This window comes from Gallinula chloropus (genome assembly GCF_964237585.1).
Source record: "Gallinula chloropus genome assembly, chromosome: 3".
In the NCBI taxonomy this organism is placed as follows: Eukaryota; Metazoa; Chordata; class Aves; order Gruiformes; family Rallidae; genus Gallinula; species Gallinula chloropus.
In genome coordinates this window covers 116,901,120-116,919,580 of record NC_140087.1, presented here as the reverse complement: position 1 = coordinate 116,919,580, position 18,461 = coordinate 116,901,120, and the positions used below count along the sequence as shown (strand labels likewise).

Here is an 18,461-nt window from a genome sequence, read left to right as displayed (position 1 = left end):
AGCTCCCTCAGCTGTTCCTCATATGATTTGCCCTTCAGGCCCTTCACCAGCCTGGTTGCCCTTCTCTGCACTTGCTCAAGGACCTCAATGTCCTTTTTATGGTGGGGAGCCCAGAACTGCACACAGTACTCAATGTGTGGCCTCACCAATGCCGAGTACAGCTCCACACAGTGCTACTGGCAACTCTGCTCCTGTGGAACCAGAAAGCGGGCAGTAGTATCTAGCAGAAATCCTTATTACCCTTCCTCTTCCTCCCTTCAGTGTTGAGACTAAACAGTGCTATTGTGGGAACAGTTTAAAGGGGAAGTTACTCTATATTCCAGTTGCACTGCTGATTTACTTTCAGTTCCGAAGATGGGGTGTGGTCTGTAAGAGAGCTGAGTATTCTTAGAATCACAGAATCCCAGGCTGCTTTGGGTTGGGAGGGACCTCAAAGCCCATCTAGTTCCCACACCCTGCCATGGGCAGGGACACTCTCGTGCCCAAAGCCCCATCCAGCCTGGCCTTGAACCCTGCCAGGGATCCAGGGGCAGCCACAACCTCTCTGAGCACCCTGTGCCAGGGCCTCACCACACTCATAGTAAAGACTTTCTTCCTAACATCTAACCTAGCCCTGCCCCCTTTCAGCTTGAAGCCATTGGCCCTTGTCCTGTCACTGCACTCCCGGTGAACAGCACGTCTCCCACTTGCCTGAAGGACCCCTTTAAGTATCAGTAGGCCACAATTACGTCACCCTGGAGCCTTCTCTTCTGCAAGCTGAACAAGCCCAACTCTTGCAGCCTGTCTTCACAGGAGAGGTGCTCCAGCCCCTTGATCATCTTCATGGCCTTCTCTGGACACAATTCTCCTCATCCTCCTGGCACAATTCTTTGCCGTGGGCAGGGAGGGTTTTAAAGTAGCTCTTGTACATCAAGGATTTCATACAGACCATGTATAAATCAAAAGAATCTAGAAAATCACCTCTTTCTCCTTAGAGACATATATAAAGATGATTTTTCTGAAAGTCAGTATACCTACAGATGATTATTTTTTAAAGTGCTAGTGCCTTAAACATGATGAAATACTTGAACTACTAAATTATGCTTTGTGTGATTTACTGGCTGTGAAAGGCAGCAGCTGATCTCGTTTTGAACAGCCACCTCAAGAACAGAAGAAGCTGTGGCTTCCTCCTTTCTCAAAGCTGGGATAAAGGAGACATCCTACCGCAGCTTGTGGCAACACTTAATGACTTGCTAAATATACACAAGTCTTCATAGGGGGTGTATTAATAAGCGGAAATTCTTAATACTTCTACTAGCACTGAAGTTTAGAAGGGAACAGGGGAAGTAGTGTTACAGATTGCTGTTTCACTGTCGTGGTGGTTTGACCTTGGCTGGAGGCCAGAGGCCTACCAAAGCTGCTCTATCACTCCCTTTTTCAGAGGCTCAGGAGTCGATAAGGGCAGGGAGAGATCATTCTGCAATCAGTGTCACAGGCAGAACAGACTCAGCACAGAATAAAGGAAAGAAAACTCCCTAATTTATGACACTGCCCTGCACAGCCAGTGACACCAGAATCAGGTAATGAGAAATGCGACCAAATCTTAAAGCACCTCCCCGCACCTCTCCTGTCCTAGCAGACTGCATGATTTCACTCCCTTCTTCCCACCCAGCCTCTCCATGGGCTGCAGGTGGGGTCTCAGCCTTTTCCATGGGCTGTGGGATGACACCTGCTCCACCATGGGTTTCTCCATGGGCTGCAGGGGCATCTTTTTCTCTGGCACCTTGGATGCCTCCTCCCCCCTTCCCTGGCCTTGGTGCCTGTACAGTTTCTTACATCTCACTCCCTTCTCTGGGGGCAAAAAGTGTCTGCTTGCGGGTTTTCCTCCTATATGTGATTCCCAGAGGCTCTGTGACCATCGCTGATGGGCTCGGCCTTGGTCAGCAACAACTCCGGCCTTCAGCTGGTGTTTGCTCCGTGGGGCCTGCAGAGAGCTTCTGGCTTCTGGCTGCTCTTTGCAGCAGCCACCCCTGCAGCCTCTTCCTCCATCAGAACCCCGCCACGCAAAACTACAACTACTGTGTTGACTGTCTCCATAAATGCACTCTCAACACTGGGTAGAGAAGCCTTAAAACATCCACCCCTCTGGTTTTACACCTTTATGTCCATCTGCACCATGGAAACAGGTACCAGAACTGAGCTGATTTCAACCAAGTATTGGTCCCAAACACTTAATATAAATTGAAAAGAATGTTCTGCCCATGAATACAAACCAACAGCATCATGTGCCTCCAAGGATCAGACCAGGGTGCCACCTTTTATTGCAAAAGAAACAGTAACAGAGATTTGTTACTGAGACTCAGATTATGCTTTCCCTAAGGAGAGGCCCTCTAGTTGCAATGCTGCAAATAACTCGATTGAACTTAACATTTTCATGTGCTTGCCGTGTTTTTTGTTGTCCAACATCTAATAAACACGTTAACTTCACTGGAGTACAGATGTGCCCCTTCTCAAAAGCTATGTGCAGCAGCCTATGGCACAGCCAAGTCTGCATCCACGGCCATGATTTAAAGAGGGGAAATTCAGAAGCACGCCTGTTCCATTTGCCTTTTCCAAACCAGCAGCACTCAGCAGCCATGCAGTTGTCATTCCTCCCACACACAGTTCAAGACTGTGTTGTTCCACACTTTGGAAAAGTCATGCTGCAAAGCCCTGCACCCATAATGGGCATTTTTATGCTTTTTTACATTATTATCTTGAAGCTACATGTGTTGTAAACAGCATTACTGCAGTTCCTTCCCAGGAAAGTCTGGCACATTGTTTTGATAAAAGAAAGTGCGTTACCTTTGGTAGCAGATAGCTGTCATTTCCATATACAGCATCAAAGTGGGAAATGAGGTCTTTTATCTAAGAACTTTGGTCTTAACTTCTTACTTTCTGCCCCACTTGCAGTTGTTTTTAACGAAGGCATGTACTATGCAGAGTGTGAGAAACACGGGGGGTGCCTGTGAGGGAAGGCCATCCTCCCCTTGCCATACCCCCTCCCCCCCAATTCAAGTTTCTGTTCCAAAAGTGTTTTTAAATGATGCAAGAGCTCAGTGCTTCACAGTGCTACAGAAAAGAGAGGTTTCAGCAGCAACTTTTCCAAACAGGAGGAAACAAGGAAAATGTTTGACATCGAGTATGCTTCACAGGTCAATAATAAACGACAAAATCACGCACACTTCTCAGTCTCTAAGCTTAAGTCACGAATAGTATGCACTATGCTCAAATCCATTTCCCAAAGACCTTGCTCATGTGTCACAAAAAGTGCCATATACATGGACAAACCAAAGCCCACATCCTCTACAACCAAAATGGCAGTCTGAATAGGACTGAATGTGAGCCAGCCGTGTGCCCAGGTGGCCAAGAAGGCCAATGGCATCCTGGCTTGTGTCTGGAATAGTGTGGTCAGTGGGTCTAGGAAGGTGATTGTGCCCCTGTACTCGGCATTGGTGAGGCTGCATCTTGAGTGCTGTGCCCATTTCTGGGCTCCTCACCATAAGAAGGACATTGAGGTCCTCAAGATTGTCCAGAGAAGGGCAACCAGGCTGGTGAAGGAGCTGGAGGGCAAATCATATGAGGATTAGCTGAGGGAGCTGGGGATGTTTAGCCTGGAGAAGAGGAGTATGAGGAGGGAATATATCACTGCCTACAATTACCTGAAAGGAGGGTGTGGAGAGGTGGGCAATGGTCTTTTCAGCCAGGTGATAGGAGATAGGACAAGGGGAAATGGCACTAAGCTGGGCCAGGGCAGGGTCAGCTTAGATGTTAGAAAAAACTCTTCACTGAAAGAGTTGTGGGGATGTGGAACAGGCTGCCCAGGGAGGGGGTTGAGTCACCATCCCTGGATGTATTTAAAAGATGGGTAGATGAGGTGCTCAGGGATATGGTTTAGTAGAGGACAGGTATGGTTGGACTCTATGATCTCAAAGGTCTTTACCAACCTACTGATTCTGTGATTCTATGAATTGGAGCTCCAAAATTCCAAAGTCTAGGTGGTATTGCCTTTAGCAATCAGTATTAAACTAATTGATTTTTTTATTTTTAAAGTAAATACAGGTCTTTACAATTTTAGGTCTGACTTCAGGCAAATGCAGGTCTTCATTTTTCCTGTCATTTCCTGTATGCTGGACTAATTTTTCTAGGAAATAAGCACACACTTGTACATCCAAATGGAGTCTTCTGTATTTCTGTGCTAAGAGGGTTCTTTCTGAATAAGGCAGATAAATCAGTGTTGTTCCATCAGCTTGGGACTTAGGCTTGCCTGCCCAAACACGTGGCAAGGGAAGAGCAGTGGGTTTCCCCTGACAAAGGGTTTTGGAACAATAATATTCTGAATAGATGGGGAACATGGGAATTTTTCTTGCTGTCATTGCTCTGTGACATTGTGAGGGTAAAATGAAACTGTAGAGAACTGAAGGGAATCTTTCAGGATCAGCATGTTTCACTTTAGGTTTAAACATCTTTCTTTTAGTGCTCTTTTAGAAGCGTTTGCAGGTACCACTTGGGTAGTTACCTTGTTAGGGTATTTGCTAGGCCAGCATTAAACACTTTTACATTGTTGGGTGTACATGTGATGAAATTGAAAGCACACATCATGCCAGTGGGGAGGAACACCCACTGGCATGATGTGAAATATTTCTCATATAATCACAGAATCACTAGGTTGGAAAACTAGTGAAGATGTCCCTATTTACTGCAGGGTGGTAGGATTAGTTGGCTTTTAAAGGTCCCTTCCAACCCAACACATTCTGTGACTTTATGATATAAATCCACATTTTCCTCCACAGTGCTTTAGTTGCTTTTTTCCAGACAAAGACACCCAACAGTCAGAAGGCAGCTGGACAAGACAGAACACCAGCACACAGAGAGAAGGAACTAGGACACATAAACACAAGTTCAGGAATCCCCATCTGAGCAAGCTTCTTCACTGCTGCCCCCACCCTCCATTTGGGCACAGGTTCCTGCTGAGGGCTGTGTAACAGCCCCTCTGCCTGCAGCCAGTGAAGTAACCATCGACCTGAAGGTTCCCAAGTGCTCTGTGCTACACTAGCACCCAACTCAGAAGCTGAGCTCACCGCTAGCCTCTGCAGGCCAGGTTCAGCTCTACAAGGTCTGAAACGCAGCTGGAAGATGTCTACCTCTTCTTTGTGGCCAACGCTGCCGTTTTTAGCAGATGAGTGGGATTTAAACACATCCTGTCATTTTGATGTGCTGATTCTTGTGCTGCCTTCACAGCTAGCCCTACAACCCACAGCAGGTGTTGGGGTTCAGCTCTGCTCTGACTGCTCTTCACAGCTAGCTGTACAACCCACAGCTGGTGTTGGGGTTCAGCTCTGCTCTGACTGCCCTTCACAGCTAGCTGTACAACCCACAGCTGGTGTTGGGGTTCAGCTCTGCTCCGACTGCCCTTCACAGCTAGCTGTACAACCCGTGCAATTCAGCTCTGCTCTGACTGCCTGTCCCAGGAAATGACCCACTTCACCACCACAAGCACAAGGGCTTCGTTTGACTTGAGACAACTCCTGAAGTAAAACAAGGGAAACAAAATAATAATAATAATCTGGTCTTCCATCTGTCCTTAAAGAGTCTTTGCTTTCCCTCTCAGTTCCTAGGATCCTATGCCAAAATTCTGGAGGGGAACTGCAAATAGTTTATTGGAAATTGGCATTAAAAAAGTCACTAAGCTTAAGACACGCCTGAAAGGTCAAGATAAGACAGCAAAGTCCCAATATGACAGAGACAGCAAGAAGGGGCTCCAATCTAGTATTTCCAGGACTACACTGCTAACAAAATTAATTTTATTATGCCAGTTTTCTACATGGGATAACAGGGAGGAGAAGCCCCAAGTACAGAAAAAAATATTTTACACTAACTTAATTATTCAAATTACCATATTTATATTAAATGCAAGAAAAAGGCCAGCATCACCAGCCATGCTACATGCATCACTTTCCTGAGCATACAACTAGTTCCACCCAGACTAACAGACTAGCATGGTTTTAGTCCAACTCTTAGGGAAGAAATACACAGCCAAACAGTTAAAAGTAGTAGGAATCAATGTATTTTTAAGCATTCAAGATTTTTCTTAAGGTCTCCCATGGTTTCACTTGCTTCAGCAAGACAAATGGAGCAACTGTTGAAGAATGAATCTTCTGTACTTAAATATATGTTATTTCACAGCTCAACTGAGAATGAAGCTCGTTGTTTTATAATGAAGATGACAGCTGGTGGAAGGAATTGTAGCTGTGCTCAAAAGTAGAATCACAGAATCTCCTGTGCTGGAAGGGACTTGTAAGGATCATCAAATCCAACTCCTGGCTCCATGCAGGACAGTGTGCAGTTTAAGTTCTAATTAATTCATGTTTACTGGTAATATAATAACTATCTGAACCTCTCTCTGGGCTAACCCAAATCCAAGGTATTTCTGAAATCCACTGAAATGGCTTTTTTACTATTCTGATTGCTGCCGAGTGATTATTTCTTTTCAGCATTTAGCAGACAGGAGGATCAGGTTATGCATCTTCAAGCTCTTATTTTACAGCATTAGGGATGTCTCAGCACTGAAGTTCACTTTTACAGCTCCTTTATTTGGTGATGAGAACCGGCGTCTCTTGGCAGCAAATGGATCTGTTTGGACACGCTAACATTTTAGTCTGGATTAACAAAAGGAGTATTCTTCAAACTCAGAATGACAAGAGACGTTTGTTTACACATCTAAAGGTCACTTAAGCCTGCAAAAATACCCTTGCTGCTGGGGCATTAAATACAGAGAGCTATCCATCAGTGATGCAAATGTTATGGAAATCTTAAAATCCACCTTTCCAGGAGCCCTCTGCAAACTCAGCTTGCGAATTAGCAGCCCTGCCACACACAAAACAATTAATTTCCCAGGTTAACGCGTTCCCACCAAATAGCTGCCACTTTCAATCATCAAAATAAAGCTCAGCGCCTCTACATCAGTGTGGTTCTACCTCTGACACTTAAGCAACCCTTCAAAGACTGCAACCAGGCTTCAGATTTCGATTCCAACAGTATCCTTGCCCATCACTATCACAATAAATATGGTATGAACATAACTGGCTGGCTGTTCATGCAGGATGGGGAGAAAACAAGGCTGAAGTGAACGACAATAGCTGGCAGCTAATCAAATAGCCAGCACAGCCTTTCTTTTTATCAGAGGTCCCCATCTGGTTTCAGTTTACTGTTTGAGTTAGATAACAACTGAATGTTACACATCTTGCCTTTCATCAAGATGCTAAAGCCAGGGTGGAAGAATTAGATTTCTATCTAGAACGCCATTCATCCTTGACAAAGCTGTTAGATTATCTTACCTCTCCTAAGAACTAAAGGCTCTTTGGCAATATTAGTCAGCACCAGACAGATTCGTTCACTTTTCCTTTCAGAAAGTCAATCCAGGCTTCTGACAGAGCTAGCAAAAAGAACAAAGAAGGCATCCTGCAAGGACTCCTCATTAAAGGGTGACGTCCTACCGGCATCAGCACTGCTGCCACTGCTTCTTTTAAGGGACAAAGCCCATGAAGTTTTGATATTTGGGTATTTTCTTCAGAGCAATGGGCTGCTGTAGCTCCTACCTTCTTTTGGCAAAACAGCTACTTTGGGAGAGAGGTCCATGACTGTATAGAGCTCTCTATGTGCATATCGATCAAGCTCAACAAGACTTTCTGAGGAGGCCTGGGACATTCCATGATCACTTGTGATTATGACATTCATGGCATCCCACAGCTTCACCTTCTTCAGTTCAGACATAAGATATCCCAGCTTTCTCTCAATTACCATTCCCATAAGTGGGTTTTCTGGGCCCAGAATACGGCCCATTTAATCAGGCTGTTCCCAGTACAAGAATCACAGAATCACAAGGTTGGAAAAGACCTTTGAGTTTATCGAACCCAAGTGTTCTGTCCTCTGCTAAAACATATCTTCAGGTACCTCAACTACCCTTTTATTAAACACATCCAGGGTCGGTGACTCAACCCCCTCCCTGGGCAGCCTATTCCAGGCCCTGACAACTCATTCAGTGAGGAATTATTTCCTGACATCTAATCTGAACCTGCCCTGGTGCAGTTTAGTGCCATTTCCCCTTGTCATAAACTTTGAGAGCAAAGTTTATGGGTTCTTCTGATGTAAACCACTCAATCAGCCTAGCAACTCTGTCTTCAAAGGAAACAGATTCACTGTAGGGCGTATCACATGTAGGAAAGACTCCATGTATTTTCACATCTGTTTCAGGCCACACAGCTGCTCTAGTATTATGCCCTCCCCCCTGGTTTGTTACCCATACTGGGCTTCCTTTTCCCCAGAACTTGGACTTATGGGTATCATCTGCTTTGTTCAGAGAGAAAGTTTCATTCAGAATCAAATTGTACATCTCACAAGACCACTGCTCCATCCAGTCCTGCACTGATGCTCCACTCTGCTCCCTTCAGGTCCCCACTTCTCAGTAGTCCTCTGGAACTGGTCACTGCAGAAATTCAGCTGGGAAACAGTGACTGTGTAAGCAGTAAATCCATATTAATATCTGGAGTGCATAAATACCCTAGTTAATATAAAAAGCTGTGGCATTAACAAGCATCTGAGTATCACTGCAATGATGGAGATGCATTTGTCATTTTGGTAAACATGAAATACTTTCCAGATGAGGTTTTCCTACTCCGATTCCCCAGCTGACTCTCCTGTACGTGTATTTACACTGGAAAACAGCGCAGCCACTGTTGATCTGCAGGCAGGCAAACGTTACACAACTCCTGAGAAATTAAAATCCAGGTCAGGGGTCCTGCTAAGAGCGAACTGACACTTGGGAGGTGTAATTCCCACTTCGGCAAATACCACAGACCCCAAAGCTGCAGAATGATCTGGTTGCACCTCAGGCGGGAGTTATTCAGCTGAATCTGAAGGAAGAACGGGAGAACACGCTGCTGCGTCCATCTGAACCCCACCCACCGAAGCACATGTAGCCCACGGCCAAGTGACCAGTTCCCGGTTCTGGGGGGTAACAGGGATGAATTTTAAGTCTTCTCAAGCGAAATCAGGTCATCGCTTCTGTGTTTTCACAGGTAATGATGGCAGCATCACCCAAAAGCGGTAATTGCAGATTTTTAATAAGTAATTCTTTAATTTTTGGGGTTTTTTTTCCCAAGGCTTTGCTGTACAGCTCGTCACCGGATAGAACCCGGGCACATTCAGCGCGGGCTCCGTGAAGGGGCTCCGGCGGGACGGAGGCGCCTGCCCGCCCCGGGCTGGGAGCCGCCACACCCGCGGGCAGGCAGGGAAGCGCCAGACACCGGCTCAGCAGCCCGGGCGGCTCAGCACGCAGCCAAAGGACGGGGGCAGGTCGGCACCGCCTCACGCAGCACCGTGGCCGGACGCCTCGCTGCCTCAGGCGACAGAGCCCCTCTCACCCCGGGCGGCCCGCACTGAGGCCCACACCGGCCTCTCGCCCCCGGAGCCCCGTGCCCGCGCAGCCCCAGCTCCCTCCGCAGGCAGGAGCGAGGCCGCGAGAATCCCGCCTCAGAGGAGCCCCGGGCCCGCGGCTATCACCCGGCAGCACCGGAGCGCAGGCGGGGCAGCACCGCCCCGCCCCGGTCCGCCCTGGGAGCGGCCAGGAGCCTCCTCGGGACGCGGCGCCGTGGCCGTGTTCGGGCGGTGGGTGCCGTGAGTGCCGGTTACCGCCGCCCAGCGCCACGAGCGAGGCAGCTCCCGGGGGGCGCCGGGACCAGCGGAGCCGAAATGGCGACACAGGGAGAAAGAGACACCTCGGGGGTGGTTTTGTGCCGCTCTGACGGGCAGAGTGGCGGGGCTCGGGGCGGGATCCTTGTGCCCGGGCCTGGCTGGAGGGGCAGGGAGCCAAACTCGCCTTCTGCCTATCTGCAAGTGCCTCGGCAGTTGGAGAAAAATAAAACGCATTCGGGTGATTTTCTGCCTTGGCCTCCGTATCCCCCCCCCATCCCCCCCCCCCCCCCCCCCCCCCCGGTGTTCTGAGGCTCTAAACTGTCTGTTTTTTTCTTCCTGGCACATTCACAGAATCACAAGATTAATTGTAGGGGTTGGAAGGGACCTCCAGAGACCATCGGGTCCAACCCCCCTGCCAAAGCAGCTCCCTAGGACAGGTCACACAGGGCGGTGTCCAGACGGGTCTTGAATATCTCCAGAGGAGGAGACTCCACAACCCCCTGGGCAGCCTGTCCCAGGGCTCCCTCACCCTCACTCTGAAAAAGTTCTTCCACATATGGGTGTGGAACTTCCTGTGCTCCAACTTGCAGCCATTGCCCCTTGTCCTGTCTCCACAGACCACTGAGAAGAGGCTGGCCATTTCCCCCTGCATCCTACACTTCAGATGTTTATAAACATTAATCAGACCCCCTCTCAGTCTTCTTTTCTCAAGGTACTTCTTCCTGAGTTGTCCAAGACCCATAGCCTGGAATAATGAGGAAAATCAGTGTATCTTCCTTTTATCTGCCCTCATCTCCCTGGAAACCGAACTGCCAAAGGGGACAAAAGTCTGAGCTGGGTTTCCCACCTTCACTGCTTGAGGACCTGTGTGCATACATAGCATGTACACAAACCTTATCCCACCTTATGGCAGTGTAAAAAAATACTGTGCTTCCACTGGAGCACAGGAACATGCAAGTTATTAGACGCTGGCACTGCCTAACATACTCATGCAAGCATTGTAGTGACAAGAACAAAACTTGTGGGATTAGGGTTTGAGTTTGTCCCTGCTTAGGGATAGAACCCGAGGGAATGGCATGAAGCTGCGACAGGGGAGGTTTAGGGTGGCTGTTAGGAAGAGGTTCTGTACTGAGAGGGTGGTTGGGCACTGGAACAGGCTCCCCAGGGAAGGGGTCACAGCACCGAGCTGGGCTGAGGTCAAGAAGCATCTGGACAATGTGCTCAGTGCCATGCTCTGACGTGGCTGGGCCTGTGTGGAGCCAGGAGTTGGACACGATGATCCTTATGGGTTCCTTCCAGCTCAGGAGATTCTGTGATACTGGAGACTTCACATCTTGGACATAGCACATTACTGGCAAGTAGGTAGAAAAGGATTACCTGCAACCCTGTAATCCAGGTAGGATTGTGGCTCCTTCCCCTTCTTCCTGTGTCAAGTTACAGTTTGAGATCTCTCGTGCCCTGAGGGACTCCCCCAAACCAGGCAGTGGCAAACTCTGGTCATTTTATCTAATTTTCTTCTAAGCAGTGGTGATACCTTCCTCCTCCTCGCCCCATCTCTAAGAATTGTAGTGGGGGACAGAGCTCTGAATTGTTTTTTTAATGGGATCCCTGTACACACACCCCCACACACACACTCACACTCACACACACACACAGCCTTAATTACTGTTGTTCTGTTAGAGATCTGACACTGAAGTTGTGGTGAGCTGGGGGTCAGCATCTTCTCACAGATAACTAGTGGTAGGACAAGAGGGAATGACTGCACGTTGTGCCAGGGGAGGCTCAGGTTAGAAACGAGGAGAAATTTCTTCTCAGAAAGAGTGGTTGGACATTGGAACAGGTTGCCCAGGGAGGTGGTGGTGTCACTGTCCCTCGGGGTGTTCAAGGAAAGGTTGGATAAGGTACCATCCAACCAAATTTGCACCGGTGGGTGTTGAAACCCCCAGTCAGGCGCCAGCAGTCACACGCGGGCTCGCTCTGACAGTTCTTAAAAGGTGCTTGCATTCATTTTGGTTCAGTTTTAATTCTTTGGCCTCAAAGGAGGTCACCGCGTCCTTCTGCAGTGGCTGGAATTAGTCACTAGAGGGTAGAGGTGTACATGGATTGCTCTGGTTAGCCAGACGTGTCTCCTCGGTGCAGGTGTACGGAATAGCTCTGCTGCTTGAAACAGTTATGGAATGAAAACAAAGCACGGGGAGAGGCGTTTGCTAATTCCACCAAAATGTTTAATACCGTAATAGATTTTCACTGAAGTACAGAGCTAATGTGGATATTTGTACAAAATATGTGGTTAAAAATAGTATTGATTTATAATATATACAGATATGTCACAGCTGTGTCAGGAACGCAGACACTTGAATGAAAACCCGAGTATCGTGGTTTTTAACCTACAGGAACGTACATGAAATATTTCTGCAGCTACTGGTGGGTAGGACAACTTGCCAGGTCGACACTAAAGGATCTGTCAGTCGTTACAGATGGCATTCCTTTGCAGGAGTTTCCAAACAAGAACTCTGCACGAAAATGGATTCAAAACATTTACTTTCATTAACCGAACAGTGAAGGTAACAGATCTGTGTGACACTAATATAGACACAACTTCCTTGTGCTAGATAAATGGTCAGTTAGAGTCATTTCTTAAAACAAGGCTGATTTTCTCCTGTGGGGAAGCTTAATCCTGCTTGCTGGGTACTCTTCCTCAGGTGAGGAAGCCCCTGACTCCGGGACAGCAAAAGGACCCTACTTAATACAGCTCTCAGCTACACAGATTTAAATCCTGACGCCTCTGTTAAGGTTCTGAATATCTTTGTTTTTCAGTAGCTTTCAGGCTGCTCAGCTCAGCTCAGGTTTCCCAGCCTCACTCCACCCAGAATCTCACTAATGAAGCCCCCAGTTTGTAGCTACCTCATGGGTACACAGCCCTGTGTTACAACAACCCACAGATCACCCTTCCCAAGGCTCTGTGTGTAGCAACTGAACAGATTAGCAAAAGTGGAAGAGACAAATTACAGCTTTTGGGGTTTGATTTTTTTAATGCCTTCTGACCACCTCTGTGGAGGAGGTGTTGGGGGTGCTGGGAGTGCAGCTGCTGTTCTGCCTCTACCAGTGCCCGCTTCCCTACGAGCCAAAGCAAACCTACTTCAAATGGGCATGTGGGAAAGAGCTTTTACAACACCTCCTCCCTTATAATTTTACCTCTGGATGCCACCATCTACATATATTTTAAAAAAGAGTGCTGCTCACGTTAAAAAGAATACCCAATTTTGAGCTGCTGTGCTCCCTCCAGAATCACAGAATCACAGAATCACAGGGGTTGGAAGGGACCTCAAGAGATCATCAGGTCCAACCCCCCTGCCAAAAGCAGCTCCCTAGCACATATTGCACAGATAGGCATCCAGATGGGTCTTGAATATCTCCAGAGAAGGAGACTCCACCACCTCACAGAAGATGTGTTAAAACAGGAAAAGTGATGTTTGGTGGTCTAGGGTATGTTTTGTTTTACTGCCATAGCTAGTTATTCACGAGGATGAGTGTAAATGAGGGTCTGTCTGGGACTTTAATCCACACCTGGTTTTGCAGAGCAGAGCTCGATGCGATTCCTTGAGCAGAAGGGAACCCAAGAAGTGCAACGATCTGAAGTTCACCCTCGTATGCAAGAGAAAGCACTAAGTGGCTGAGTGTTCAGTGGTGAAATGTCTGCCACAAAGAAGGAACAAAAATAAATTTAGTAAAGACTCTTTGAGAGGATGCAATCTGGAAGCACCATAACTTCATCAGAACATCCCCAGTAACCTGCTTCAACCCTCCTCTTCCACAGAAAGCTTGGTCCAGCTCCCCACATCCCTTGCAGACACTTGCCTTCACTTCAGGCCAGCTGCTGAGTAAATCAGCAACAAATGACATCAGCCTCACTACGGATTTCATCACTGGGCAGTGAAACACCAAAGGACCCAACGCCTGTGAGTCACAGAATCACAGAATCGCAAGGTTGGAAGAGACCTTTAAGATCATCAAGTCCAACCATTCCCATCCTATGCTAAACCATATCCCTAAGTACCTCATCAACCCTTTTTTTGAACACATCCAGGGAAGGTGACTCAACCCCCTCCCTGGGCAGCCTGTTCCAGGCCCTGACAACTATTTCAGTAAAAAATTTTTTTCTACTATCCAATCTAAACCTGCCCTGGTGCAGCTTTGTGCCATTTCCCCTTGTTCTATCTCCTGTCACCTGGCTGAAGAGACCATCACCCACCTCTCTACAACCTCCCTTCAGGTAGTTGTAGGTGGTGATAAGGTCTCCCCTCAGCCTCCTCTTCTCCAGGCTAAACATCCCCAGCTCCCTCAGCCGTTCCTCATATGATTTGCCCTGTGTCTGAGTCCATTTTAAGAAGCTGGGCAGATCATCAGGAAGAGAGTTGGTAGCTACAGACCCAACTGCTGAGCTGTAGCCTGCTCTGCACTTCCCCAGCGCATCCTCCTTAAATCACCACCTCGCTTGCTTGGATTCTAACTCCTTAGGACAAAAAGCCAGGGCTGCACAAGGAGCAGCAACCACCAGACTGTCCACAATGATGCATGGAGAGCTCTAGGCGTGTGCCTTGGAAGCCTCAAGGCCTGGCTGCAGCTGGGAGAAGTGCTTCTAATCCCGTTACTCAGTACTGGGCAGGCCGGGGTCACACGTTACCGCTTCCCTGCACAACTGCCCAGGGAACGCTCATCGCTCTGTGTGCGTACAAATTCAGCATGTGCCAAAGTTACACACATGCAGACAGCCACAGCCCTGAGCTGAGCCCTGTCTAAGATCCTCTGGGACACGCAGCTCACTGCCCTTTACACCTGAAGCCTTGAAGCTGATTGCCATGTGTCCAGTGCCAAGCAAGAGGAAAGAGCCACAGTCAGCACGTAGGTCATGCAGCGTTTCAATCGCAACAGAGAACCTCGCTGTAGTGGGGAAAGCTCATTTGTTGCTCAGCAGTGAGGAGTAAATCAGGCATAGAGCATTTTATCTCTATAGTACCCTGCGAGAAGGTGGCTGTTCCTACTTGTTCTAATCAAAACATGAATATTAAGGCCAATCCTTCAATGGAATCTGTGAGCTCAGACCTTACATTTCCAAGACTTCTTAAGCAGATCTCATTTTCAGAACCATGAACAATCACCATCTGAGAAACCGAGTCTTTTTTGCCAGGCACCCAGGAAAAAAAAACAAATGACCTTTTCATCACACAACTCCAAGTGACCCAGTACAGGAATTTCATGAGACAGTTACTCAGCAAACTCAGCCTGGTTTCCAATCCTTTGGAAGATCCGCCACAAAGTAATGCAAGAGACTGCAAACAATTCCATTTTGATTTTTGTAATAATTAATGCTAATAAAACTTTGTCCCCAGCCTGGATGGCAGCTGGATGCCACATTCCTTATTCAAACACTCGTACCTGCTGTATTTACATATCCGTGGTCAGGAAAGCACAGTAAGAACCGTGTCAGCTGGTGGGGACATGCTTTTGTTCTCCTGTGCACACCTAGCCAGATCCACAGCAAACCAGCACAAGTTCACGTGTCTCTCTCAAACTGCAGCAGTTCAAAATGCAACATGGAACATCCTGTTGGGGTGGATATCCCCCCCCCAATCCCAATTTCTATCGAAACAGTTTGGCCTGTGTCACACACTTAAGCATTTTTAGTTCTACCAGTTAAAAGAGCAGTGGTATATACCACACTAACCAGGTTATTAATATAGTTTAACTCTTTAAATATTGCTTTTTTTTCAAAATGCCAACACAAGCAGAAGACAAAAATATTGGTTGCCATGTTTATTTTTTTTTGTTAAACTAAGCTCTGAATTATACAAGTGTAAAAGTGATTACTTAGCCCATAGCTTTTTAATACTCCTATAAAATATGACTAAATAGAATATTTCAAAAGTATGTACAATAATATAAGGGGAATGCTAACGTAATCTGTCACAGTGCTCAGACATACCACTGTCATCAAGCCTTGCAAGATGGTCTGTAGCTCTGTACAAAGAACAGTCTCTCTTTTTTGCAGTGAGCTGTTTTGCTGTTGCTGAATGGAAGGGGAAAAGACCAAAATAAGAGCAACTCACCCCTCCCACCCAATTTAGGATCAAATAAATGTTAAACTGTTTATCCACGGGGCACATTCTTACAGTGTAAAGCGCTTTACGGTTCTTGTGGCTGAGGAAAGGAAGCTCTTGCCGTGTTTTCTTGGTGAAAACGAAGCGTTTTCGAGTATGTCTGTGTACATGCTCAGAAGGGGGGAGTTTTAATTGCCTTAATTACAAAAATCAAGGGCACAGAAATTCTTTGTTCTTTTGTTCCAGAAGAGCAGTTCCAGAATACCCTTCCTCCATGCACTGTAAATATTTTCGTGCTTTTAACTGTCCCTGGGAAGTCATTAAAATTTTGAGAGGGTCAGAAAAGACAAGGAGGCAGCAGGCAACAGAAACAGCGACTGTACCCCCCTGATTTCCTCCTTCAGTTTCCAGGCAGCAGCCAGAGCAAGGTCCCTCAGCAGAGAGATCCCAGGGCATCGCTGCCAGCCACTCCCACAGGCTCCTGCTTCAGAAAGGGGATTAAAAGGCCATCGTCTGTGTTGCTCAGCATCGACACAGGAAGGTGTAATGGAACACCAAGATTCACTCTTTCCTATTACAGCATGAGAGAATCAGCTGTAGCACTGTGGGCACCCTGTGCAACGTGCAAGTCAGAGGGACTGAGCTTAGATGCTACACGAAAGTAAGGGCTCTGCCTGTGAGTGAAACAGGGCAGTTACTCTTCCAGATGGTTGGCATTTTTCGGAAGGAGCCCCTCTTCCGTGCCAGGTGAGCACCAGCCTTTAGCAAAAATACAAGCTTCTCCTAAGAGTCACAAAGGCTGTCACTGGTATTCCATAATACCTCAAAGGTTCTTCTGTGATGACCAGTGTTTTATCATACAAAGGTGAGAGATAAGCTTTGACCATAGTTACAACAGGCTGCTTTGAGTCAGCAGGTTTGTAGTTGTGTTTCTGTTCCTCTGCTTGAACCCAGGAGCCACATTCCACCCTCTCCTGGGCAGTAACACAGATTGGCAAAGACAAAGAGATGTCATGGAATGGGGTCTGGGTTTAAATCTGTCCGAAAATGCGCTGTGAGGAAATGATATTTAAGTTCCAGTGCTTTAATTTGCAGTAGGGTTTTACATCATTTCAGGCCAAAGTCCATAGTTAGAACCATGTCTCTCCAGACTACACAGATACAAGGACTAGATTCGGCCTCCAGCACTTCTGCATGTAAATAACATCTGGAGTATCAACTTTGATTGGAGATGATCTCCGATCGCTTCCACCAGTTGATTTCTCCCATGCAGTATGTATCAACTAAAACAATTATGCCTTTAGATCTTACTCTCCCTGTTTATACTGGTGTAAAACCACAGACCTTAGTGGTCTGTATCTTCTCAAAAACCAGTGCTGGCACTCCTGGAATACTTTAGGTGGCCTACGACTGTTTCCAGCTGGAGCATCAGGTTATAATCCCAGGGCAGTGAGTGACAATGTATTGATTCAAATCAATCCTAAAAGCACCACTGGGAAAAAGGAATGGACGTGAAACCTCTAAGGAGTTACTTTGAAAGAAGTTTACACAGATATATCATGAGGATACTAAAGCCCCGTTTTGCGTTCAGTCTTCGCTGTATTTAATGTGCTTCTATTAGTGTAACACGTGCACAACGATGTCCGTAACGCAGTCACAAGAATCACATCATAGATATATGCTAAGTAACACACTGCGTCTCAAGAGGGGTACTGGAGGGGGCTGTGGTGGTCAGTGAATGAGCTATAGAAGTCCTCATTCTCCAAACACCCTCACCATGCTCTTTGAGAGCGGCTTCTCCCATTTCCAACGTGCTTTTCTTCTGGATGGACTGCAGCGCCAGCACCCCAGCGAGGGGGACTCGACTCTGCTGAAGCTCATAGCCTCACCACCAATGAACCTTCCCTCAGAAACCAGATCCCTAGGCTTTGTGACAGTACTCTTGATTGTGGAACCTAAGCTGACTTTTCAGATCCTAGAAGGAGCTTCCAAGATGGATTTGCTTATTTTAACTTGCAAAGGATTTTGAAGAGTGGAGCCTCACCGTGCCACTTTGTGTAGTCACTTTTGGGAGTGTAGCTGCAGCTAATTAGCTGAAAAACCCCACCATATCTTACACAGATGCTCAGTTTTCTGCAGTATTGATTTCAGTGGAACTACTCGTGTGCATAAATTAAGCGCATGCTTAAATATATGCAAAATCTGAGCTCAAATGGCTAGAAAATATGTTCTGAAAATGACATGTACGCATTAAAAAAAACCCCAAACTCATCATGGAAGGTGTGCCAGACAGGGAATCCAGTGTCTGTCTGCTGTCAGCCACAATGAGAACACAGAACGGTTTTTGCAACCCAGTATACATTGCAAGTGAAAGAAACATGCAGGACAGAGTGAAAAAAGGGGGTTCAGTTGCATGCAGTCTAATTTCAAGTGTGTAATTATGGTCCTGTTTTCTTTGGCCTAAAAAAAGAGAAAAAGAAAAAAAAAACCAACCCCAACAAACAACAAAAGAACACCAACTAACCTCTCCTCACCTCCACAAACCCAAACCGCGTACAGCTCAAAAAGGGCTTTAAAGCACAGGAAGTGGGGAGGGGAAAGGGCTGAATATTAGGGATGTACGATTAATTACTGATGGTTTCAGGGCTATTC

General features: G+C 46.9%; 1 protein-coding gene across 1 annotated transcript; it reads right to left on the bottom strand.

Annotated features, from left to right (window-relative positions):
* Nucleotides 1-7,391: 7,391 nt before the first annotated feature.
* On the bottom strand, nt 7,392-8,431 carry LOC311189518 (ectonucleotide pyrophosphatase/phosphodiesterase family member 5-like; the record flags this gene model as incomplete). Its single annotated transcript, XM_084261181.1, is given in 4 exon segments — nt 7,392-7,453; nt 7,617-7,860; nt 7,864-7,881; nt 8,135-8,431. Coding segments are annotated over 4 exon segments (621 nt in total).
* Nucleotides 8,432-18,461: the final 10,030 nt, after the last annotated feature.